We start from the raw sequence: 23,801 nt of genomic DNA on the forward strand, positions 1-23,801 counted from the left end.
TACCCTTTTTACTTGCACAGTCTCAGGACTTGTGCAAGTGTCCTGTTTTACCCCTTTTTTACTTGCACAGTCTCAGGACTCGTGCAAGTGTCCTTTTTTTCCCCTTTTTACTTGCACAGTCTCAGGACTCATGCAAGTGTCCTGTTTTTCCCCTTTTTACTTGCACAGTCCCAGGACTTGTGCAAGTGGGGTTTTTTTCCATTTTTGTTTCCTGGCCTACGGACTCGAGCAGCCCTGCTCAAAGGATGGAGCGAGTCCGTAGAGCAGTCAGCAGCGCCTTTTCATTGGCGGCTTCTCGGAAAGCTTTTCTTCGTTTGGCTGGTAAATAGAAGTTTTTTTTTCCCTTTGGGGCAGCACGTTGGGACACAAATGGCATAAAGATGCCATATGTTTGGTAAAGCTCCTGTCAAGAGCTTCAGCTGGAGAAGGGGGTGTCTCTTGCCCAGCAGGGTGTAGGAACCTCCAAAATGCAGACTGGGAGAGCCTTGCATGCATCCTTCTAAAAACTGTGCAGGTCTCTGCAGAACTGAGGAAAAGCATCTTTGGATTGCATTCAATACTTAAAGGATGTGCCAGTCTAACTGGACCCCCTCTGTGTGCTCCAAGAGCCATTGGCTCTGCGCTGCAGGGCAAACTGCCGAGCACTTTGTGTGTGCTCCTGAAGCCCAGAGCTGGGCCTGTGCTGTGTCCCAACAGAACTGCAAGTGCTGAGAGGGGTTTGGTGGAAGCTTTTGTAGGGAATTGTTTACAGCAACTGTGTGGGACATGCTTCATGCAATTTACAAAACAAAAAAACAAGTCCAGGAAAGAGAGGAGAAAAAAGCTGCTTTAGCTGTAGGCTGGACAATGAGCTCCAATGTAGGCACTGCCTGCTAAGGAACAATTTGCATCTTCACGGCCAAGTTTCTAGTTCCTTAGTGGCAAAGCTGAGCAAAAGGTAGACACAGCCTAGGGTATTGGCCTGCAGTCTTGCTTGCTGTGTTAAAGAAGTGCTGCTCCTGGAGGGATGTTGTGAAAGGAGAATGCTTTCTGCTTGGGGGGACTTGTTCTGTGGGATTCCTCAGCACAAAGAGTTTTCTAACAGCACCTGGTTCATTTTCCCTTGCCCCCGGCAGCTCGCCTCAGAGGTGGAAGGAGTCCAGCGCGCGCTTCGGTGAGTGGGACGGGCACCCTTGACATTCCTGGTGTCTGAGGAGTGTGGAGAAAGCTGTGGGCTTGGCCTGTTGCAGTAGAGTGCCAGCCTGGCAAGCTGAAAGAAAGGCCACATCAGCGCCTGTATGAACACTACCAGAAGGATTCCATCCCTTTCCTCCTTTTCCACTGAAGAGGTTTTAACTAATGGAAGTCAAGCTTTGCAGGCAGGAGGCTGCATGCTGATTGTAGCCAGCCTGAAATATCTCCTGCAGAAACATGCACAATCCTGTCTAAACATTAGCCTTATCAGCCCTTTTTAATTGAGTTTTAATGCCTGAGCATCTCACTTTTACCCAAATTCATGACTTGTGCTTAGGACAGCTGGGAATAGAGCTCAGGAGAAATCAGGCTCTAAATGACAGGTTACTCCCTGTCCCTCACACTGCTGCCTGTCTGCAGAGCACCACAGCAGCAGCAGAACCTCCTCTGGCTCGCTCTCTTCCTCCAGAGGCTAAAGGGGACACAAAGGACAACAAACCTCCAGGCGTTGTCAGTCCAGGGCCTGAGCATCCTACAGCAATCAGTGGCAGCTTTGGTTGGTTGAGTGCAAAGCTTTGGGGCAGTGCAGAGCTGCAAGTTTCTGAGCAGACAGCCCTTGCCCTTTGAGGCTGAGGATGCTGTGGGCTGGAGTCCTGCCATGAGCTCGCACTTCAGCCCAGCCACTGACCCATGAGAAATGGCATCTGAAAATTGACATGCAGGCATCATTTTCCTGGCATTCTCACAGGGACTGTGAACTTCCCTTGGTGTCAGAGAAGCGGTAGCATGATGTCCTTTAGTGCTACTGGTGTGGAAGTCAGCCCCTCTGTGCACAGAGTCTGTGCAGGCTCCCTGCTGTCAGCAGAGAGAGGTCCCCAGGTGCAGTTCACAGCCTTGTGGGGTGCCGAGGAGCCGCTGTTGCCTGCAGGGACCCACCCCTCTCCACGCCCTATCTAGGTAGCTACAGGCACTGCTTCCACTGCCTCCTTAACTTTGACATGACCCAAGTGTGTTGAAAAGACTCCTGAGCAGCTCTGCATGGCAGAGACAAAATCTGTCTGTGAAGGGCTGGAATGCAGTTCCTGTTGGCTGCTCTTGAAGGCCTGAAATCCTGAGGGGAAGCCAGTTGAGCAGAGCTGAGCAGAGAAATGTTCCCTGCTTCTATTCAGACACTTCCAGAGCAACTCCAGGGTTAGTTGGGACATAAACACCACATCAATACCACATAAACAGCCCCACACAACAGCTTTTGTCTTCAGGAGGGCTGCTGCTTGCTGCTTCTAGCAGCTCTCAGGAGCCAACTTCCTTGCTCCTGATTGCTTGTTTGTGCTTTTTCCCTGCCTATTCCTTGCAGGTCCCGCGAGGAGAGGATCTTGCCAGTCAGGACTCCTGGGCCCAGACAGGAAAGGCGGAGCGGCAGGAGAGCACGGACAGAGTGCACGGTGCCCAGGAGTTCAGGTGTGTGTTGAGCTTTCTCGCTTTCTCTGAGCAGGGGTGGGCATTGCTGGGCTTTAGGAGGCCCAGTGTCAAAGAACAAATTTGGCTTTCTCATTGTTGACTTGCTCAGCACAGATGAGGGAAGGCAGCCCAGGGCAGGTCTGGCTGCTGAGCAACCTAGAGCACAGCTGCTTTCTGGGACTCACTCCTTAAACCCTGACAAAAAGCATTCCTAACTAGACCAGAGTAAAAGCAAGGGAGGGTCAGGCTGGGCTTAAGGAGAGCACAGCATTGACCTGCAAAGGCAGTCATGCAGCAGAACAAGTGTCTCAGAGAGCTTGGGCAGATTCCAGCCCTAGACATTCCAAAGCCCCAGCTGGATGGGGCCTTGAGCAGCCTGTCCAGATGCTGACCCCAAGTGCTTGGAACTGAAGACTGGGCTAGAGGCTTCCTGGGATCTCTGCCAGCCTAACCATCCTTTGATAATTGGATTGGAAAATCGTCCCCACCTCCTGCCCAAGCTATGGCTTGCAGGCTCTTTCCTTGTTTCACTAGTGAAAGCAAGAGTAATTGTGGCAGTACTCATCTAGACTTAGCAAGCATGTCTTAGCCAAAGAAGAACTTTTACAAGTCCAGTATCCACTGTAATCAGAAAGGAGTGTAAGAGCTAGCAGGCAGGAAGCTGTTACGCTGAGAGTACCTGAGCTTTCTGGAAGTGTTCTGTGGCTTCTGGAAGCTTGTTTGACTTCCTCAGCGGTGACTCCTTCACCTGCAGGAACAACAAAGAGAGATGCTGGTCTAGGGAGGGAATTGCAGCATTCTCTTGAGGTGGAAGTAGAGGGCTGTTGGAAGCCCCTGAGACTGCCTTGTGTGGGACATGGTATGCAGTCCTGGTCTTGCAAGGAGACTGTGTTGCAATTAAAGGCTTGTTTGTCTGTCTGCTTGCCGTAGGTGGAAGGAGTTGGCTGCATTTGAGAGAAAGCGCCACTCCTCACTAGAGAGGGTGTCTGAAGTGGCAGCACCGACAGCGGAGGAATGGCAGCCTCAGAGGGATCTGCTGAAGGAAGCGGTTCCTCTGGCAGTGCCAAAGGTACGCTCACCTTGTTCCTAGGCAGCACTTGTGGGAGAAGGATTTGTCCTAGCAAGACTCCCCCAAATGCTGCTTCTGGCAGTAAGCCAAGACCGAGCCTGTGTTGTTGTTGTTGTTGTTCCTCTTGAAAAATGGTGCCCCCCCACTGCCAGGTTTTCCGCTGGCAGCGGCCAGCCCACAGGGGCCTGGAGAAGCTGCTGCAGGAGTTCTCCCGCCAAGGGCACACCCTGTCCCAGGTGTGCAGAGAGAAGGCGGTGCTGGCGCAAGAGAACGCTGCTCTGGAAGCCCGACTGGCAGCCACGGAGCGGGACCTGCGAGGCCTTTCAGAGCAGCTGGCAGAGGCCAGGTAAAGGCAGGGAGGAGACCCTGGGTGGGACATTACTGAAGGTCTGTAGTTACAAAGGTGGTGAGCATTATGCCAGGATTTACTGCCTGCTGTGTGCTCTCCAGATGTTTCTTGGGCAGAGAAGCAAAGAGATACAAGCAAAAAGGGAAGGATACTGTGATGTGAATATTACTTTTCTGCCAGCTCAAGCTCTCAAAGCTTTTTTTGGGTGCCTGCTTGGGACCCCTTGCACATTCCTGTGACTAGTGCAAAGCAAGCCAACTTGGCACTCAGTTGAGGACCAGGGACACTGTGTAGATGTTTGCTGAATCCAGAAGTTTCCCTCTGGTTTTGCTTTCTCCTTCAGTGCATCTGACCATCAATCTTTTCTTGCCAAGTTGTTTGACACGGGGTTTTTGGAATTCAAGGCTCTTAGATGTGAATGATGTGAGTAGGACGCTGATACTTCAGGTGAAGCTGGAGGGTCATGCTGAAAATCTTGAGAGCCTGCAGAGCTGACTCTTGTGAAGGATGGTGCAGAACCTAGAACTACTTACAAACAGCAGCAGCAGCAGAAGGGAAAGGTCTTGTGACTTCTTGACAGTGTCTGGGGATTCTTGCTGAGCACTGATTCTTAACCACTTGTCCAGTCACCTCTGTAACCTGTCAAGGATCTTTTTGGCTGATCCTTCTTCCTTTTTAAAGAGTGCCCAGATATTTGGGCACTGCTGGCTTAGTTAGCCAAAAATAAAGGTAGCAAGTGGTCTTGTTCATCCAATTCCAGTAATTTAATTGGCCGGATATCTGTCCCTCCTCCTAGAGAGTTCTTGTGCAGATAGAAACCTACTTCTGGTTTCCTACTCATGCTGCTAGAAGCCAGAGGTTTTGCTATATGGTTTGGTGAATTCCTTTAGTCCCTTTTACTTAGAGAGTGCCTGGCCAACAAAGTACCTATACGTCCACTATGAATGGCATGAAGCATTGAGGAGTCAGCCAGGAGAGCCCTGTTCTGTCCTGCACCTGCGGAGTGACTTGGAAGTGCTGATGAGATCAGGGCTGTGAGCAGAGGCTGGGCTTTTGTCCCTTTGCAGATACTTGGTGGGCACACCCGTGTGTGATAGGTCAGGCAACAGCAATTTCAGCTTTGGTTGCTGAGACCAAACTGAGCTGGGCTAGGTCATGAGGAAAGGCTGCCCAGTCACCTGGAGGGGCCTGCTTTGCTATGTAAAGTGGCAAGATAGTCCTGCTGTATCTGAGTTTCCATGCAAGCCATTTTGTGTACTAAGGTGTAGGGATCTTAAAGCACATCTTACTGGAGAAGCTGCCCCTGTGTGCCAGGAGCAATTGCTCTTCATCTTCACGCCTTGTAGGTCAGAGAAGGAGAGCCTGCAAAGCAGCCTGCTGGAGGCTGAGCAGCACATATGGGAGCTGGAGATGGCCAGGAGCCCTGTGGAAGCCCAAGTGCACAGGGCCAGGCAGGCCAAGGAGGCGATACTGGGTGAGAGCCTGGTGCGCTTTGTTTCTGCTGGTGGCCCTGCCCAGTGCAGTGGCTGCGAAGGCAGCTCTGTGCCCAGGGCTTCTGAGCAGTGAAGCAGCTGAGGGCAGGTCCCTCCTTGCCTGAAACTGGAAGGGCTTAAGGCCAGCAGATTGCTCTGCTTGTGGAGTGTCTGACTGCTGCCGTGTGTCATGTTTGCAGAGGATGTGAGGGGCCTTCGTTGTGAGCTGCTGGCTGTAAGAGCTCTCAGCCAGCAGCAATGTGAAGACATGGCTGAACAGCTCCGCTGGGCACAAGAACAGTGCTGCAAGGCTCTGAGACTCTGGCAATCTGCCCAGGAAGAGGAAAAAAGGAACCTCATGCAAAAACTGGTAAGAAACAAGAGGCCCCTGAAGATTTCAGGCAGGTTTGGTGGGCTGGGTCAGCAGAAGAGCAGCCTGAGTATGTGACATGGCCACAAGCATCTGCTGTAGGCCAGACGTTGCTGGGCCAGGCAGCAGGGGCCTTCAAGGGCTCATACTTGAAGGCCTGTGAAGAGCCAGAGGACAATGCTGGGACAGTATATGCAGCCACAGGTTGAGGATGGGCATCAGCCAAGTTCCCCAGGAGGCTGGGTGGTCGCCACCCAAAGCATGGCAGCGAAGGGGCAGGATCTTCCCCACAGCCTTGTGCCATGCAGCAGGCAGCTGCTGACCTTGCTGCCAACTGCAGTCCCAGCAACTGGGTTCCTTGCTTTCTGTCCTCCCATGGTGGACAGATGTCTTTGGGCCTGAATCATACGCAAGAGGCCCCGTGCTGCTGGTATTTCAGCTGGTGGCCTGCCTTGTGACTGGATCATGGAGGCGCTGGCCTCATCCTCATCCTGCAGTCCATGTGCAGCTCTTCCTTGATCAAAGGGCAGGGGGAATGTGAGCACAGAGCCTCTGAGAACAGGCAGAAATGCTGAGGAGAGAGGGGCTAGAAAACAGGCAGCCATGAGAGCAGGGAAGGAAGGTGGCATCTCCTTCCTTCCACCTGCTGACACTCCCTCTACATTTTGGGTTAGAACAGCATTGCTGGAGGGCACAAAGTCATGACTCGTGCACTTTCCAGGTGGGGGGGTTGTTGGAGGGATGAAGCTTCCATTTCTCTCTATGGGGAGCATTGCTTGGACTTCATCAGGAATTGTCTGTTCCCCTGATCAGGAGAGACAACTGGAAGAGCAGCATGTGGAGGCACGGAAGCAGCTGGAGGAACGGGCAAACTTCCTGGCAGAGGTAGAGAGGGAGCAGGAGAAAAGGCTGCTTGAGATGAAGGGGGAAATTGGCATCATGCAAGCTGAAGAAGAAAAGCTACTAAGCAGAGGCAGTCAAGAGGCACAGAGTGTGGAAAGAGAGTTTGTGTGCTGTTTTGGACTCCTCTGGGCTCCCTATGGGCACTGCTTCCCTGGGCACTGTCTGTCTGGGTGGCATTGTCTCTTAGCTGGCCCCACAGAAATACGAGCATGAGAACAAAATGCTTTTGGAAAGCGAGAGCACATCAGTCTTGGTTGCCACACAAGTGGAGTGTGGGAAGTTTAAAGCCATCTTCTCTTCCTTTGTGGGCAGGTGCTGCAGGAAGAGCAGCGTCAGAAGGCTTGTGTCATCCACAAGGTGTACCAGCTGCAGAGAGAGCTGAAGCAAAGTGAGCAGCTGAGGCAGAAGCTGAATGAGCAGTGGCAGAATGAGCAGGTGAGCCTGAGTAGGCAGGCAGCAGAGGGAAGGGCAGTGATGGGGGCAGGAACTGGAGATCTGAGGAAAGGGGAGGCAAGGACTACTGCCCGCACTGGAAGCACAGAGCCTGGCAGGCTCCAGTGCTGAGCAGCAGGAAGAAGAGCTGGGATGGAAGGGTTAGAGCTGGGTAAAGAAGTAGAAAGAAGTGGCTGAATAGAAGTGCTTTTGAGACTGGAAAAGAGGAAACGTGAGTGTGATGGCAGGTGCCAGTAAGATTTCTCTTGATGGAATATCAAGGTCATGCTGCAGGCTGAGCTGCAGGAAGCTGAGAGAAAGATGAGGGCAATGGAGAAGAGGCACCAAGAGGAAATGGAAAGGATGCACAAGGTCCTGCTGCAGTACAGGCTGGCTGAAGAAAAGCAGGTGAGTGAAAGAGCAGGAGGCACTGCAGTCATGCAACAAGTGGTCTCTGCCCTTGTTGCCTTTCCCCTGCAGAGCAGCAGTGGATGGGGGCAATGTCTCTGACCGCCGTGCTCTGTGGGCTCCATAGCAGCTGGACAGAAGAACACTTCCTGGGCTGCTGAACCTCAGCTGCTGCCCTGGGCAGCAGGGCTAGTGCTTTGGCCTGTGGGCCAGCAATCCTGTGAATGTATTTCTGCTGGCCTCTTAGTGCTCCCTTTGTTTTTTGAGGGGTTTGTTCAGGTAAGCATGGTGACCCACACAGATTCTGAGCAAGTTGTCCCTGTCCATGGTGACTGCAGTCCTCAGAACGGGCTGAAGTGTAAAGTTGCTCTTTCCCTTTCACACTCTCCTCTACGGCTGGCTGTGACAAGCTGTAGTCTCTGACTGCTTGTGTGGGTTTGACTTGAGGAGGAAGAGTTGACAGCTCAGCTTGCAGCCTAACACCAGTGCTGTTCCTAAGGGCTTGCCTTTGAAATGCTCTGTCTGGGGCATCTCTGCCAAGCACCTTTCTGACACAAACAAATTTCTTGTCCCAGGTGGATGCAGGATCTGCCATCGAAGCTGCTGGTGCAGCAGCATCCTGCCAAGAAGCCTCCTCTCCACAGCCTGAAAACCAGAGCATGAGCAGCTCGGCCCGCTCAAGCCAGGAGACAGAGAAGCAGTTCCTGAAGCTGCTGAGTACGTGCTGGGGATTTCTTGTGTGACCGAGCAGTGTTTTATGGTGTGTGTGCCTCAGCATGGGCTGGAGCACATGTTCCTCCTGCCTTTGGTGTCAGACAGACATTGTGGATCTCTACAGAAGCCAGTGTTGTGCTTGGGGGCAGCCAGACAGCACTTTGAGGCATTCCTTTTGCCTTTGAGGGCAGCTGGGAGTGGGTGGGCTTTGCCTGAGCTTCCCTGTGCAGTGAAGACAAGAGCAGGGATTGTTTTGCAAGCAGCAGAAGGCTGCAACCCAGCCAATGACTCCGTGAAGGTGTGTGTGCTAGTCTGGCCAAACTGATGAGAACACTTGGCTTCCTGGATTCCCTTTAGACTCCTGACCTGTCATTGGAGACAAAATTTTGTCATTGGAGACAAAATACTTCCCAGAACTTGATTGTCTGTGGGGCTGGTTTAATGCTGGTGTTGTTTTTATAACTGTTAGTACTTCTACTGTTCCTTCTTCAGTTTGGGCTTGATAAGAATTCTACATTTTGGTTAGCCTGACCTTCTGGATGAGAACATCAGTTGATAGCACAAATAAGAGAGGAAGAGGTCTTTTCAATGTGCCCTAAAAGCTAAAATTCTTAGAACAATCCCGAGGTATCAGAGAAGAAGAGTTGTTTTCAAAGTGCCCCAAAAGATGAAAACCACCACACTTTTTTTGACAATCCCTGTTTGATATTTTAGTTGTATGCCTAGGAAGATGCATCAAAGAGACACATCCATGTGGCATTTCCAGATAGAACTGCCCTGCAGGCAATTCTCAGGAGGAAGCCTGCAGCCCCTCTGCTGCATGTTCCTCCAGTACCAGGCACTTTGTCACTGCTAATGCCCAGCTGATAAACACTCTTGGAATACTAAGCATTGGCCTCAATCCCTGCACAGATTCCTGCACTCGAGGAAAGCACACCAAGGCCTTGGTGACTCTGCAGTACAGCTGAGTTGCTTCTTACAACTAGTAAGGGCTGCCAGTGCAGTGCTGTCAGAGACTAACGGGTCAGGCACAGAGCAGAGCCCAGTTTACTCAGTGTCTGCCATCAGCTGTTGGGACAAAAGGTGGATTGATTGACTCCTCCGTGGGTCTGAAGAGAAAGACAACCATGTTCTGTCTTGAGTGGGGTCAACAGCTTGTAACAGAGCTGGGTGTGCCTCTGGCTTCTTGACAGTGGCTGTCAGTGGCCGTTCGTGCGCTTTGCCAAGCTTTTTGTCATACCTGCCCTGCCACTGACAGCTGCTGTGCCTGCAGGGGCTGGAGACTTCCTCAGCTGTGGGGTTGCAGCTGCCGCCCCGTTGCTGCAGCTTTGCCTGGGCTGGTGAGAGGATCAGCATCTCCTTTGTGCAGGTGTCTGTGTCACGGCAGCGCCTGAGGAGTGGCGCTGTCCTTGTGACCCGTCTGGGCTGTGCCCTTTGGGAAGATGGGGCACGTGGGTGCTGTTCAAGGGGCTGAGTCCAGTGCCAGTGGTTGCTGCAGCCCGGGCTGAAGACCAGCACTTGTAGTTCTTCACTGAATGAGGAACAGGCAAAGTGGTCTTCAGAACTTAGCCTGCTCCTAAATGAAAAGGGTTCTAATTCTTAGAGCCATTGTTCTTGGATGTAGCATGAGCTGCTGTTCTCTGAAAATGTCAAGGCATTCTTTAGGCAAACTGCTGAGAGGAAGGGAACATCCCCTCCTCTCCTGGAATTCACTTTGCAATATTCTTTCTGGTCTGCAAAAAGCAGATGTTGATAAAAATTCATCCCAGATCCCAGGGTGCATTGAATCTTTGGAAGTATGTAATCTTGTGCTGAATCTCCCAAGAGAGTGTTTCTTCCCAAGAAAATGAAGGCTGCTGATTTTTCAGCCCTCCTTCCCATTTGTAGATGACAGCCGCTTGCCTTGGTGCCTGTTCTCTTCTGATTTCTGTCTGCTCTGATGGTTTTTCCATGGGCTTAGTTTCCTGTCAAGGCAACCCTGCAAAGGAGTGTGGGAGAATCAGACTCTGTGCAGAGCTGCCTGTCTTGCTGGGGCTGCTGTTGTTGTTGTTGTTGTTGATGTTATCGTTAGCCAAAAGACCACAAATTGCTCAGAGCCCCAGAGAGTGGAGCTGGGTTTCAGATCTCCTGCAAGCTCAATCTCTCTGTTTTGAACTTTGCTTCTTGCATTTTGTTTCTTTCAGGGTGTGTGGTGAGTGTGGAAGATCCAGAAAAGAAGTACACTGGATGGGAACATCTTGGCAGTGGGTGAGTGCAGCCACGGGCCACAGAACCACGGGCCAGGAATTTTGGTGGTGCAATAGCATGTGGGAAGTCAGGCAAGCTGCAAGCATCTTGAGAGCCTGGCTCCAGATTGTCCCTGTCTCACTACTGAGGCAGTACAAGGCATCATCAAAGATAACTGGATGCTGACAATGTCTTGGCTGCCTCAAGGAGCAGGACCTGGAAGCCCTCCTGTCTCTCCAAGATGGGGCACCAGTTTGCCTATTTTCCCAGGAGACATGGTTTTGTATGATTCAAAGTAATATGGCCACACTCATGAAGGAAGGAAAACCTGAGAGAGCAGGTTTTGTGTGTTGTTTCCCACCAGACAGCTGTCAGATAACAGCTCTCAGTAGCATTCCTTAGTAGTATTTTTCTGGAAACAATATTCAGTGGTCAGGAAAATAAGAAAGGCTGTATGGCATTTCCTGAGTTTGGCAGGTAGGATGAAAAGAGAGCAGTGAGAAGGCCCAGCAGCACTGTGTGTTTCATTGCCTGGAAAGGCACGTCACAGGCACAGACACAAGAAGGAAAAGGCAAAGAAAACCCCCCAACATGCATAAGCTAGTGTGTCCATTGGAGATTTCTAGCAGCCCTTTTTCTTCCTGTGGGAGCCAGCTTTTCTCTTGGACACTCTGCATGGCAGAGGGCTGCTGGGCTGCTGTGCCTTGGCTGAAGAGTAGACAAAGCCCAGTGTTTTAGAGACACTGCAGGCAGCAGAGAGCTCCTGCCTGGGGTGCCTTTTGCTCCTCAGCACTGAACAACTTCTCTGTTCTTGCCACTGTTCTGATTCTAGGGGCTTTGGAGCTGTTTATAAGGCCTTCGACACTGCCACAGGACAAGCGGTGAGTGCCCATGCAGATCTTGCAGTTCTTGAGTGCTTTCCCCTGTGATGTGATCTGTGGCCAGAGCTTTGGCCTGCCTGTCTTTGCTGCAGAGGCTGTTCTGCAGAAGCAGTCTGTCTAGAGGCAGGCTGCAAAATGCATTTGGGACAGACTTTGTCCTTCCTACCTACCTGAATGAATGCAAGGATGGCCGTGGTGTCTTTCAGAGGACACGCTAGCTTGGACTTACTGGATAAATATGCATAGATTAGCTGATGGCAAGGGCCATCATTCCAGCCCAATTCCTCTTAAGCCCAGGATCAGACACAGATATTTTGTTTTCTATCACGTGATTCAGTTGGAAAATACAATGCAAGCCCTTCAGAAAGAGAGATCTTGTCTGGAGCACAGTTTTGCCTTTCAGTCCTAGGGAACCTAGTTCACATACACACACACCTACACACACACACACAGAGAGAGACACGTGCACAGATGAATGAGAAGAAGTTGATGAAGAGCCTTAAATAATACAACCTTGTGTTGATCCTGTGTTCCACTAGAGAGATGCTCTCTGTTCTGACCAGGCATGGTGGTGTCTTGGAGAGTCTTGCTGCTCTTTGGGGCTAGAAGTTCCAAGTCCTGAATTCTTCTTTTTGACTCTCAGGAAATACATTCCATCTTCCTTAATAGTAAGGAATTAAAGAAGGTAGTTCCTTATCCAGCTGCAGAGCTGTGCTCAGGAACTGCACTTGGAGGGAGGTTTCGGAGGCGTCCGAAAGCCCTGAGCCCTGTACTTAGAACCTGGGGCACATCCATAGTGTACCACAGAAAGGGGTATTCATTTTTAAACCCATTCAATAATTTCAAGTCTAAAGATTGTTCTTCAAAGTTGCAAAAGCCAAACTGAAGAAGTGAGGATGTGCTGGGATTGTAACTTTACCTTGAGTCGCTTTGCAGTTCTTTTTTGACAGCATTTTCCCCATCATGTTTGTATGTGTTTACTCTGGCACACAATTGAATTGGCAGCCATCTCTTCACAGGAGAAAAATTACTTTTGGCTTCCAAAGCGTGTGTAAATGATAATAGTAGTGCTAAACAAAGTCTGTTTGAGAAGCCTGCGAGTGCAGAGGGTGGTGTTAGCGCTTTGTGGTTGATGGTTTAGAGTCCCTTTTTTCCGAGGTGACAAGGCATCCAGGCCCATGAGTGCCAGAGAAAGAGGCTCTGGTCATGTCTGTCCCTAAGAGCTTTTGATGTCATTGTAGGTGGCTGTAAAGGAACTTTATCTCCAGCACCAGGGCTGTGAGGGAATATTAAAAGAAATCCTGCTCATGAGAGAAAATAAGAACGCCAATATTGTCAGCTACTTAGAAAGGTAAGTAGTTCTGGTGATTTTCTGGGAACGTTCATTTCCATACTTGCAAGGCAAAGATTTAAAAGCTCTTTAGCCTCTGGCAGAAAATGGATCTTTCAATGAACATCAATCCACTCCTGCACCAGGCATGGGAGGAGTTTGCATTCTGTCCCCATGAATGCTTCCTGACATAAACAGCTTGAAGATTGATCTCAGAAACGTGGCTCTCTTACTAAGCCAGCAGCCTGTATGTTCACTTGCTGCATGTGGTTTTGCTGGTTTGGGGCGTGATTTTTTCTAAGTGTTGGAGGAGAAAACATGCCAGAGATTATGTACCTTGTGCTGTTCCCACTATTTTCCATAGCCTTGCATGCCAAAAGACTAGGCTAGGAGACACATAATTTGCCAGGTCTGAAATTGTTTTCCTGTTTGTGACTGTCCTTTCTGCAAGGTTTTCCAAAGGGTGTTGGCAGTGCTGCACACCCACTTGCCTTTAGTAAAAGCTGTGAAAACTGTGTCTCCTTGCTCCTGAAAGGAATGCGGCAATTTGTGTCTGAAGATGATGAAGCAGCTGCTGGGATGTGTCCACTTCCAGATTTATCTTTTTCCTCACTAAACCTCCTTTTTCCCCTGCTTGCCACCTAAGCCGTCTCCTTTTCCATGGATGTGCCTTCCTCCTTTAGGTGGCACAGATGGCAGGCACTGGCTAGCCTAGGTGGAGTGTGTCTTCATTTGATTCCGTCTTCATTTACCAGTGACCTGGAAACAAAACTCAGCTGTAGTCTTTTCTTCCCCACAGCAATTTAGCTGTGCACATTCAGCTCCATGCTCTTGCTTTCCTCTTGCAGCTACCTTGTGGATGAGGCTGTCCTGCTGGTGTTGGAATATATGGATGGAGGCTCCTTAGCTGATGTGGTCACCGTGAGAAGGATGGCTGTAGGACACATAGCAACAGTGTGTCGGGAGGTAAGGGGTCCTGCTTGTGCTTGCGAAGGCTTGGACAAGGCTAGTCCTTTGAAAGCACTGCAAAGTGAGTGATTCCATGTTCAGAGCTTTCTTTCTGTGTTGCTCTTCTGCTTCAGAGAAGAAAGAGCATCTGGACTGAACTGCCTGCCAGTGTCCCTGCCCTTCCTGTACTCTGTTCTTCACTCTTATCCACCATCATTGAACTCTCTGTCTCTTTTTCCTTTTTATTTTCTGTTCTGCACTTTGCCTCCCCAAGCCTTTGCCCAGAGCCTTTCTGCACTGCCTTCTTTGCCTGTAAGTGCAAAGGTGCTGCTGTGAGAGTTTTAAACCAGAGGCCAAGCCAAAGAGAGACTCATCTGCCACAGGTCTCCACTCCAAAGGATGGCATGGCACCCAGCATGGTGCTTGCTGCTGAAAACTGACAAAGGAGCTACTTCCAAGTCTGCTGTCGAGGCAGCCGTAGAACCCTTGTCCTCCAGTCTCCCGCCCGACAGTGATCTCCTTGGTATCCAAGGCAGGGACGTTTTCCTCTTTTGGCAAACCATTGTTTGTCGTCCGGACGGGGAGAGCGCATCCGCTGCAGCAGCGCTCATTCTGACTGGCTTTGCAGGGGACAGTCTCGAGCAACGACTGACTGATGTTTCCCCCTCCAAAGCGAATATGCCTTCCCTTGGAAAGATCCTGCTCTCCTAGTGCTGCAGCAGCAAGCTCTTCCTCCTGCCAGCACTCACTGCTCCTTGGAGATCTGTGAATCTTCAGGAGCAGCCTCCTTTTGCATGTGATGAAATCAGATCAGGCTAACTTTTGGCCTCCTGTTTCTTTTTCCCCTGGCAGTGCCTGCAAGGCCTGGCTTTCCTTCATGCCAAGCAGGTGATCCACAGAGACATCAAAAGTGACAACATCCTTCTGGGCCGGGACGGCTCCGTCAAGCTGGGTGGGTATTCCTGCTCAGGCGCAGCGCTGCGGGGAGGCGGTGTGGGGCTGCTTTGGAGAGGTGCCGGGTGCCAGCAGTGGCTGCTGAGAGTGCAGGGAGCGCTGTGCAAGCCCAGGCCGCAGCTGGAAGGTGCTGAGTGGTCTAGAGAGCAACCAGGTATCCAGAGTAACTTTGGTTTGTGGGTGTTCCTTCCAAAGGGAGAGAGTTACAGTGTAAACGTTCAGGGCAATGAGGAAAAGCCAAGGTTTTGTAGGAGTCATAGGCGGGTTGTCACCTGCACAATTGCCCATGTCCTTGGCTGCAGCCCTGAGGAAGGAGAGCCCAGCTGCTTTTCCAGATTGATTCAGCACTGCATTCTGGGACTGAGAGTGAGGAACCCTTTTCCTTGGTTTCCTACTTGAAGCAGTGTTTGTTTTCCTCCTCAGCTGATTTTGGCCTCTGTGCTGTGCTCAGCCCTGAGCACAGGAAACGGAGGTCGATGGTCGGGACCACTTACTGGATGGCACCCGAGGTCGTGAGAAGAGAGCCTTACGGCCCCAAAGTGGACACCTGGTCCCTTGGCATTGTGGGAATAGAAATGGCCACAGGAGAGGCTCCTTATATGCAGGAGACCAGTGACAAGGTAAGGTGCAAATGTGCTCAGATAGCCGTGTCCTTCTGCTCCGAGTCCATTAGAGAAAATCCCATTCCCACAGCTTGAAGTGCTTCCAGCAAGGGCCACTTCAAAAAAGGTCTCTGGGGCTCACATCAGCTGTCAAGGCAAGACCTGGTGCAGCTTGGAATAGCTGGGGCTGCACTGGAACCTTTTTTCCTTTGGGAGAGAAGGCTCATCTCTAAGTATCTGGTAGGCAAGAAATTGCCACTGCAGACTGGAGCTTCAAAGATGGGGTCTAGGTGAGCCCTGAAGGATATGGAAGAATCACATAGAGTCTCATGTTTCCTTTTGCTTCAGGCCAGCTACCTGATAGGCAAGCAAGGGGTTCCAAATCTGCACCAGCTCAGGCTACCCCCTGGCTTGTGTGAATTTCTGGGCTGCTGCCTGCAGATGGATGTGGACAGGCGAGGCTCTGCCAAGGAACTTCTGCAGGTACAAGGCAAAGCGGCTGCAGGCCAAACAGCTGTTCCCTGCCAGGGTTTGCTCCTCGGCCAAACTCCAGGGAATCAGATGGGCCCCCCACAGAGTAATCTCTGCTTTGGGTGCTTTTCAAATGAAAGCCAAGTAGGCTCTTGATTGCTGAGGTTAGAAGGGCCCAGTGAAGGTCATCTAGCCCAGAACTCCAGCCACTGGCAAGGACATCTTCAAGTAGATCAGGTTGCTCAGAGTCCCATCCAACCGGAGCTTGAATGTTGCTGGGCTTGGGGCTCCTCCCAGCTCTCTGGGCAGCCTGTGCCAGTGTTCCAGCACTCTCCTCACAAACAGTTTCTTCCTCAGAGCCAATCTGAATTGAGTGTCTTTTAGCTTAAAGCCATTCCCCCTTGTCCTCTTGCAATTGGCCCTGCTAAAAGATATGTCCCCAGCTTTCTTAGGAGCCCCTACAACTATTGAAAAGTCTCCTTGGGGCTTGCTCTTCTCCAGGCTAAACAAGCACAAGTCTCTCAGCCCTTCCTCAGAGGAGAGCTCGCACCTTCTGGTCATTTCTGTGTCCCTCTTTTGCTCTCAGGTGCTGTATTCAGGTTTGCCTGGTAGCAAAGGAACTGAAGTATTGCAATGCTGGGGACGGGGGCTTGAGGAACACAATGAAAGCAGTCCCTGCCAAGCGGTTTTAGATTGGTCTGTGGGAAGGTGGGGGCTGGGGTGGAGCTCACTCTGAGCATCCGAGGGCAGCCAGCTTGTCCCTCCTGGCCCACCCTTGGAGGTTTCTGCCAGCCAAACAGGCACAGCTGTGCAGGATTTGTGCCAGCCCCATGTGCTGCCTGGCCCCATCAAGTAGCTGAGAATGGCTGTGGCTTTGCTGCCAGGTTTGGTGGCAGACAAGGAGCTGGTGACCGGGCCACTTCCTTGGCTGTGCCTGCTGTGAAGGAAGATGCCAGCCAGCACAGGAGGGAGTGGGGTGTGCTGAGGCAGACACTGCTCTTCCTGCAAGCCAGAGCTGAGCACATCTGCACCCTGCTGCTTGTGTCCTTGCTCCTGGCTTGCTGCTGAAAACCTGCATGTCCAGCTTTCCTGAGATCAACACGTGGGATCAACATTTTTCAGAGCTCTTGGGAGTCTCTTGAGGAGTGCCTTTTGCCATATATCTCTCTTGGACACTCAAAGAGCCCATGTCTGTAGAAAAAAGGAGCTTAAATAAGTCTGCTGACTTTCCTGAAAGGAATAAATCCTTAGGACAGCAAGCAGCAATCCCACAGTTATAGGAGGACAAAAATCCCAGCAAGTGACAACACCATGAGGAATGGACTAGTGCAGTTCTGGGCTGTGTTTGCCTGTGACAGCAGCATGCTGGACATGAAGGCAGATGTGCTGCTGGTGCCCTCAGCCCCATGTCTGTGTATTTCTGGGTGCTGGAGGAATCCAGCTCGACCCTGTTAGGAACTCAGTTTGGAAAAGAATGGTTCCTTTTTCCTTTGTCTCTTTTAATTTGGTTTGTTTTGTTTCTTTTTCCCTTTGGGCAGCATCCATTTCTGCAATCAGCAGAGCCTCTCTTAAGCCTCTTCTGACAGCCTGATTGCTGCCATCCCTGCAGCAAGGGAATGCAGGAAGCAAAGGAAATGAGAAGGACCACGTCAGCACTGGAGAACAGAGCCTCTGAGAGCACGTAGGAATCCAGAGAAGAGAGGGGCTAGGAAAGAGGGAGCCATCAGAGCAGGAAAGGAAGGTGCCATCTCCTTTTCTCCCACCTGCTGAATTTCTGCTTAGGACAGCATTTCTGGAGGGCACAGAGTCACTACTGATGTGCATTTTTCTGGTGGGGGGTGGTGTGAGGCAAGAAGCTTCCACTGATTATTTGGGGAGCTTGTCTGGGACTACATTGAAAGTGTCTTCCTCCCCTCACCAGGAGCTGGAAGGGCAGCGTTTGGAGGCACAGTAGCTGCTGGCACCATGGGCAAACTTCCTGGCAGAGGTAGAGAAGGAGCAGGAGAAAAGGCTGCTTGAGATGAAGCAGGAAGTTGCCACCATGCAAGTGACCAAGAAGAGGTACGAAGCTGAGGCAGTCAAAAGGCAAAGGGTGTGAAAAGAGAGCTTGTGTGTTGTTTTGGACTGCTCTGCACTCCTTATGGGCACTGTTTCTCTGGGCTCTGTCAGTCTGGGTGGCTTTGTCTCCCTGCTGGCCCTTGGTAAACAGTGCTGGAGAGACCTTTGTGCCATGAGGGAAAGGAGCGGTCAGGTGAGAGACTACCAGAATGCAGGTTTGAGGAAGGCAGGAATGGCACTGCAGGCCCAAAGATAATGGGAAAGGCAGAGCTGTGTCTCAGAAGGAGGGAGGTCCCCCAGAATGCTCCCTGCAGAGCCAGGCTGGAGCTGTGGGAGCAGGCTGGCTGTCAGGCTGCTGAGGAGGTGCCTGAAGCTGCTGAGTACGTCCTGAGTGTTCTCTGTCTGATGGACCAGTGCATGGTGTGTGTGCCTCAGCATGGCCTGGAGCACATGTTCCTCCTGCCTTTGGTGTCAGACAGACATTGTGGATCTCTACAGAAGCCACTGTTGTGCTCAGGGGCAGCCACGCAGCACTTTGGGGCATTCCTTTTGCCTTTGAGGGCAGCTGGGAGTGGGTGGGCTTTGCCTGAGCTTCCCTGTGCAGTGAAGACAAAAGCAGGGATTGTTTTGCAAGCAGCAGAAGGCTGCAACCCAGCCAATGCCTCCGTGAAGGTGTGTGTGCTAGTCTGGCCAAACTGATGAGAACACTTGGCTTCCTAGATTCCCTTTAGACTCTGACTTGTCACCAGCCATTGAAGACAAAATACTTCCAAGAAATTGATTGGCTGTGTGGCTGGTTTAATGCTGGTGTTGTTTTTATGACTGTTAGTACTTCTACTGTTCCTTCTACAGTTTGGGTTTGATAAGAACTCTACATTTTGGTTAGCCTGACCTCCTGGAGGAGCATATCAGTTGACAGCACAAATAAGAGAGGAAGAGTTGTTTTCAAAGTGCCCCAAAAGAAGAAAACGACCACACTTTTTTTTTTTTTTTTTTAAATCCCTGTTGGATATTTTAGTTGTAGATGCATCAAAGAGACACATCCATATGGCATTTCCAGATAGAACTGCCCTGCAGGCAATTCTCAGGAGGAAGCCTGCAGCCCCTCTGCTGCATGTTCCTCCAGTACCAGGCACTTTGTCACTGCTAATGCCCAGTTGGTAAACACTCTTGGAATACTAAGCATTGGCCTTAATCCCTGCACAGATTCCTGCACTCGAGGAAAGCACACCAAGGCCTTGGTGACTCTGCAGTAGAGCTGAGTTGCTTCAAATAGTAGGAGCTGCAGAGAGGCAGAGAGGACTTTTATAAGGTCACTTCCAGTGAGGTTTATTTGAGCGCCCCAAAGGGGAACCAGAGACAAATATGAGCCATGTCCTCTGCACAAGGTTTAAGCGGGGGTGGGTACAGGGTCCGTAGCAAGGGGCAGGGCAAAGGGAATTGGCTCTCAGGGAAGAAGGGGCCATCCACCTCTTCCTGACCCCCTCTCTTTACATATTGTGACTAAACCACTAAATGTGTTTTTTTCAATGGAAGTCTTGCTGGATATGAATGGAGATACTTGGTTGTTTCCAATTGGTGAAACATTAATATGGCTTAAAACTCATGCGGCAAGGGAATAATTCAGCTCTGTGCAAAAAGACATTGTTCAGCTCTAATTGCGTGCTCACACCCAATTCAGGAACAATCATATTTCTCTAGTGTGCATGCAGCAACCATAATGAAGATTTGTTTTCTGAAATGTCTGCCCATAGGTAGCCAAGTGGAATCCAAAGGAGAATTCCTTCAGTCTGAAGGAACATCTATTTCAAACCCTTCAGACTGATTGGCCTGGCTACACTGACACAGACAGACAGAATTTGAAGTTAATATTCAGTCGTTCAGAGAACGGGAAAAAAAAAGCCCTGGAAATGAAGCCTAGATTCTTAGAATATGCTGAGGTAGCAGGGACCTGCCAGGATCCTGGTCCTGCACAGACACCACGAGAATCACACCCTGTGCCCAAAGAGTTGTCCAAACGCTTTTTGAGCTCTTTCTGCAGTGACCACTGGCTTGGGGAGCCTGTTGCAATGCTCGAGCACCCTCTGGGCCATGAATGTTTTCATGATATCCTGATTAAGCTCCCTCAATTCAGCTTCATGCTGTTTCCTTGAGTCCTGACACTCAAGGTCTGTTTTCCTTGCATGGAAAGAACTATGACAGTTGATATTCAGGCTTTTTAACATGAACTATTGGATCATCCATACAGAAAATCAGCTCCATCTCAGAACCCCACCAACACCAGTCAAGTGACATCTCTGGGACCTTCTGAGAGAGACGCTCCAGCAAGACCTGCTCAGGTATTTTGTGCATTTTTAACCTTCTGGACTGTATGGTAAATTTTAGCAGACTTGCTGGTGGTGTAAAAGCTGTGATGTCAATGTGCAGGACCTTCCCTTTTCGGGAAGTTTTGATGGAGCTCCTGAATGGGAATGTCTTTCTCTCAAAGCATTTTAGCTCCAGACTTGAAGTAGGACTTGCTAAGTGCTAGGATGAGAAAGGAGGGATGAGATAGAGCCTGTATTTACCTGCAGTTTACTTGCTAGTTTGAATGCTCTTTTTAGTTAAGAAAGATGTGTTTTCAACCTTGGCCAGTTCAGAAATGCTGCCTTTTCAGAATGGGAGCAAAAGCTGACCCTGCTCCTAGGTTGATGAACAAATTATGTTGTCATTGTTGCAGAAACGGCCTCTGGCTTCTGAATTTATCAGTCCTGTGATGAGGAAGAAGAGGACAATTGGTCACTGGCCCAGTCATGTCCAGGCAGCAGCTGGTGGCCACTTTTCTTCCTTCTTTCTGCCTTCCACATCCCTTTGCTTTTTGGACATGCTTCCAAGTTTTGGCTCCATTTCCCCCTGCACTCATGTGGTGCAAAAACGAGAGAAATTTCAGAGTTCCATCATCCCAGCACCTGCCAGAGTGCAGAGGAGATCCCCAATTCAAACAGGAAGAAAAATGAATTGGGAAGACTGAAGCAGTTGCATCCCTTGGATTTCGATGAAGGTATTAATGTGCTGGTTTCCCTGACTCCTGTTTTCATAACTGTGGTGTAAAGATTTGGTTATTAAGGTGCAATTAAGGTGCAAGCGCACCTCTTTCCACAGTCAAGAGTAAAAATGTTATTGAACAGGAAATGCAAAGTAGGGAGATAGAAAGAAATAAGAGAAGAGAGGCAGGGTGAGGGGAAGAGAGAGACATTCAGTAGGAAGATATCATCCCCACATGGGCCCTCTGTCATCCAGCTGGTCCTTCCTCACCCTTGGTCTTCTCGGTGGTGGGGGTTCCCAAGTCTCTCTGGGGGTACCACCTTTATACTGACCAAGATTGGGGGATCCACAGGGTGGTCACAGCTGTCCCCACGTCTTGGGCTAGAAGCCATGGAAGCAGTGATTCTCCTTACCCACACTCTCTACAGTGGAGTTTCTGTCTGGTGTCCTAATTCCAAACCTTCATCTCTGCTAGGCCAAGGCTTAGTGCTTTTCTTCCTGCCATCTGTGCTTCTCTCATATTCCTCTTCTGGTGGTTCATTATATGGAAACATCCTTCTTTGACAGTGTTTGGAAATAGTTAATTGTGCTCTTGCACCTTGTGACAAGGGAGCTTTGAAAGCTGGCTCTGGATACACAAAGGCACTGCTCTACATCACTGCTCTACCATTACCCCTGATGTATGGTCATGAAAAATCAAGAATTTTTTTTTTTTTCCTGCCATTAGATTAGATTGTATCTCTTGCTTTAAAAGACAACAACAGCAAAGCCCAGAACCTGTGCTGCTGGAACCTTGTCTAAAATGACATTAAGTTTTAGAAATTCTCCCTCTAAGTAGTGCAAAAACCAGTTGAGGACAAAGAAATGTGAAATTGCTTGCTGTTGGGAGAAGCTGATTAAAATGAAGAACCAGGCATTATAAAACCACAGGGAATGGGTTATTTCTTTCCATTTGATTTCTAGTAAACTGACCGTTGACTGAGACACCGCTTTTTCCATCAGCAGATTTCCAAGACTGCATGCTGAATGCACAAACCTGTCACACATTGATTTCAGACTAGTTTACTGAAACAGTCAAATCTCTGTGATTGCATGGTTTTTCACTGAACTCAGCCTTTTCATGGAAACTCCAAAGGCTCAAAACCTGGGGTGTGGTTTCCTGGAGATCTGGATTTGAATGGGGCTGTGAGTTCCTCTCCATCCCAGCTGCAGAATTTCCTTCTTCAAAAGCTGTGGAAGTAGTACAGACTGAAAACAGTGTTGAAAAGCTAAACATAAAGGCATAAAGAACACTTGATTTCTGATGACAGGGACACAGGCAGTAGGGCAGAGTTCAGTTGCTTTGTTAAATCTGTGGCTTGTCTCTTTTGGAGGTTGACCTTGCAGATTCCAAGTTGGGTTTGGCGTGGAGGCAGGTTTAGAGTGTGCAGATGCCTCTTGCAAGTGCTGGTGTGCTTGTAGAGACAGGTGCTTTGAGATGGTCTTCCCACATTTCTTCTGGACATGCACACGGCACCTGCAAACCTTGGGAGCCTTTGGAAGGATTTCTGCTTGAATCCATAAACACATGAGCAGCTTTTATCAGGAGGCAGTAACAAAATTCTGCCCAGATGGTGAAGGAAAAATCTGTTCTGTGTTTCAAATTGGGGCTCAGGCTGAAGCTTTTGTGTGGACTGAGCCATGAGAGCAACTGCACTTTTGGAAATTAAATGCTCACAGCAAAGGCAAGTTGTATTGAACATGCTCTGACTATTGGTATTTCTGTCCAGCTTTATTACTATATTTACACTTCTTTTTATACTTCTGCTATACCATGTAATAGTTTGAACACTGAAATCAACAAAAGCAAATGGAATATCACATGACAGCTCTTTCCTCAAAAATTAAAGCTCAGGTGGCCTAAAGATTGGCAAGAATGGCTGAGTTTGAACAAGATTACTTTGTGTAAATAAGGGCAATGGAAGCTCACAAGGAACATAAAGGATCCTGTGGGTCTTTGATGCTTGGCACAAAACCTCAAGTGGAAAGCAGAGATTACCAAGATCCTGAGTGTTCCTTCCTGTTTCTGCTGACTTTTCCTTATGGCAGCTCTTTTTATTATCATCGTAGCTCTTCAACATTTCTTTGGAAAGAGGGCTTTGAGGTTATGTGTGCAATGCTTCCCAAATGCCTTTGGAAAGAGCCAAAGGGCAATTCACAAGTGCAGAGCTGTTTCCAACCCCATCCTGCCATGTTAATCTGTTTTGGCTGCAGGTCATTGGAGCCTTAGTGCCAGTAAGCCAAATAGAATGGAACTGGCTTTCCTGCTGACAAGAGTGCAGGCACTCCTCCAAACTTTGGGCCCTGGAACTGGCAGGGAATTGGGGATAAAACATGGTGTGAGAAGAACTCAGCTTCCTTCTTCATTTCTTGTTAGAACCTCAATGTTGGTCTCTCTCAAGCTGTTGTCTTTTGTGAAGCTGCATCTGTTGCTGCAATAATTGAATGGCTCTGCAGATGACACCTCATGCTTTATATATGACAAATTATATAGCTGGGGCTAACACTGTGGGAATGCACAACCTGTAGGATAAAGTGGCCATTCCCTCTTTCTAAACCCCAGGACAGGCTACTGTGGAGAGGGTTGTGTGTGCCCCATTAATAAATGTTACTGCTTCTTCTAAATAATTTATTGTGAAAAGAAAGCACTGAAGGACTTTTCTCAAGAATGTCCAATGGGGATCCTTTGGCCTTTTAACGATCTCCTGACGAAGAGTGTCAAAATTCTGCTTTTCTGCAGGAACAAGAAAAGATCCTTCCATTGCCTCCACATGCTCTGCAACAAGCAACCAAGCAGACTACTTGAGGTGAGCCAAATAGCAATTCACTCTTGCCACTCTCAGTGGGGTGCAGTGTCCATCTCTTTGCTGTGCTGAAAGGATGAGTTTGAGCAGGTTTTGTTGGGCCTCCAAGGCTCAGA

At 49.7% G+C, this 23,801-nt stretch overlaps 1 protein-coding gene across 3 annotated transcripts; it reads left to right on the forward strand.

Annotated features, from left to right (window-relative positions):
• Positions 1-5,403: 5,403 nt before the first annotated feature.
• LOC135278273 (serine/threonine-protein kinase PAK 3-like) lies at positions 5,404-23,688 on the forward strand. Of its 3 annotated transcripts, XM_064384825.1 has the most exons (18): positions 5,404-5,523; positions 5,722-5,891; positions 6,705-6,776; positions 7,107-7,229; positions 7,509-7,634; positions 8,210-8,351; positions 10,532-10,595; positions 11,407-11,455; positions 12,697-12,806; positions 13,634-13,751; positions 14,586-14,685; positions 15,111-15,307; positions 15,638-15,772; positions 17,299-17,501; positions 17,682-17,821; positions 20,067-20,157; positions 20,538-20,858; positions 23,622-23,688. In XM_064384825.1, exons 1-14 carry the CDS (start codon positions 5,460-5,462, stop codon positions 17,341-17,343), a joined length of 1,515 nt encoding a protein of 504 aa, XP_064240895.1. In that variant the 5' UTR covers positions 5,404-5,459; the 3' UTR covers positions 17,344-17,501; positions 17,682-17,821; positions 20,067-20,157; positions 20,538-20,858; positions 23,622-23,688. The 3 variants fall into 3 exon arrangements, with proteins under 3 accessions (XP_064240895.1, XP_064240897.1, XP_064240898.1); XM_064384827.1 differs by lacking the exon at positions 20,538-20,858; XM_064384828.1 differs by lacking the exon at positions 15,638-15,772.
• Positions 23,689-23,801: the final 113 nt, after the last annotated feature.

The sequence above is a fragment of the Passer domesticus genome, chromosome 11 (genome assembly GCF_036417665.1).
Source record: "Passer domesticus isolate bPasDom1 chromosome 11, bPasDom1.hap1, whole genome shotgun sequence".
NCBI lineage: Eukaryota > Metazoa > Chordata > Aves > Passeriformes > Passeridae > Passer > Passer domesticus.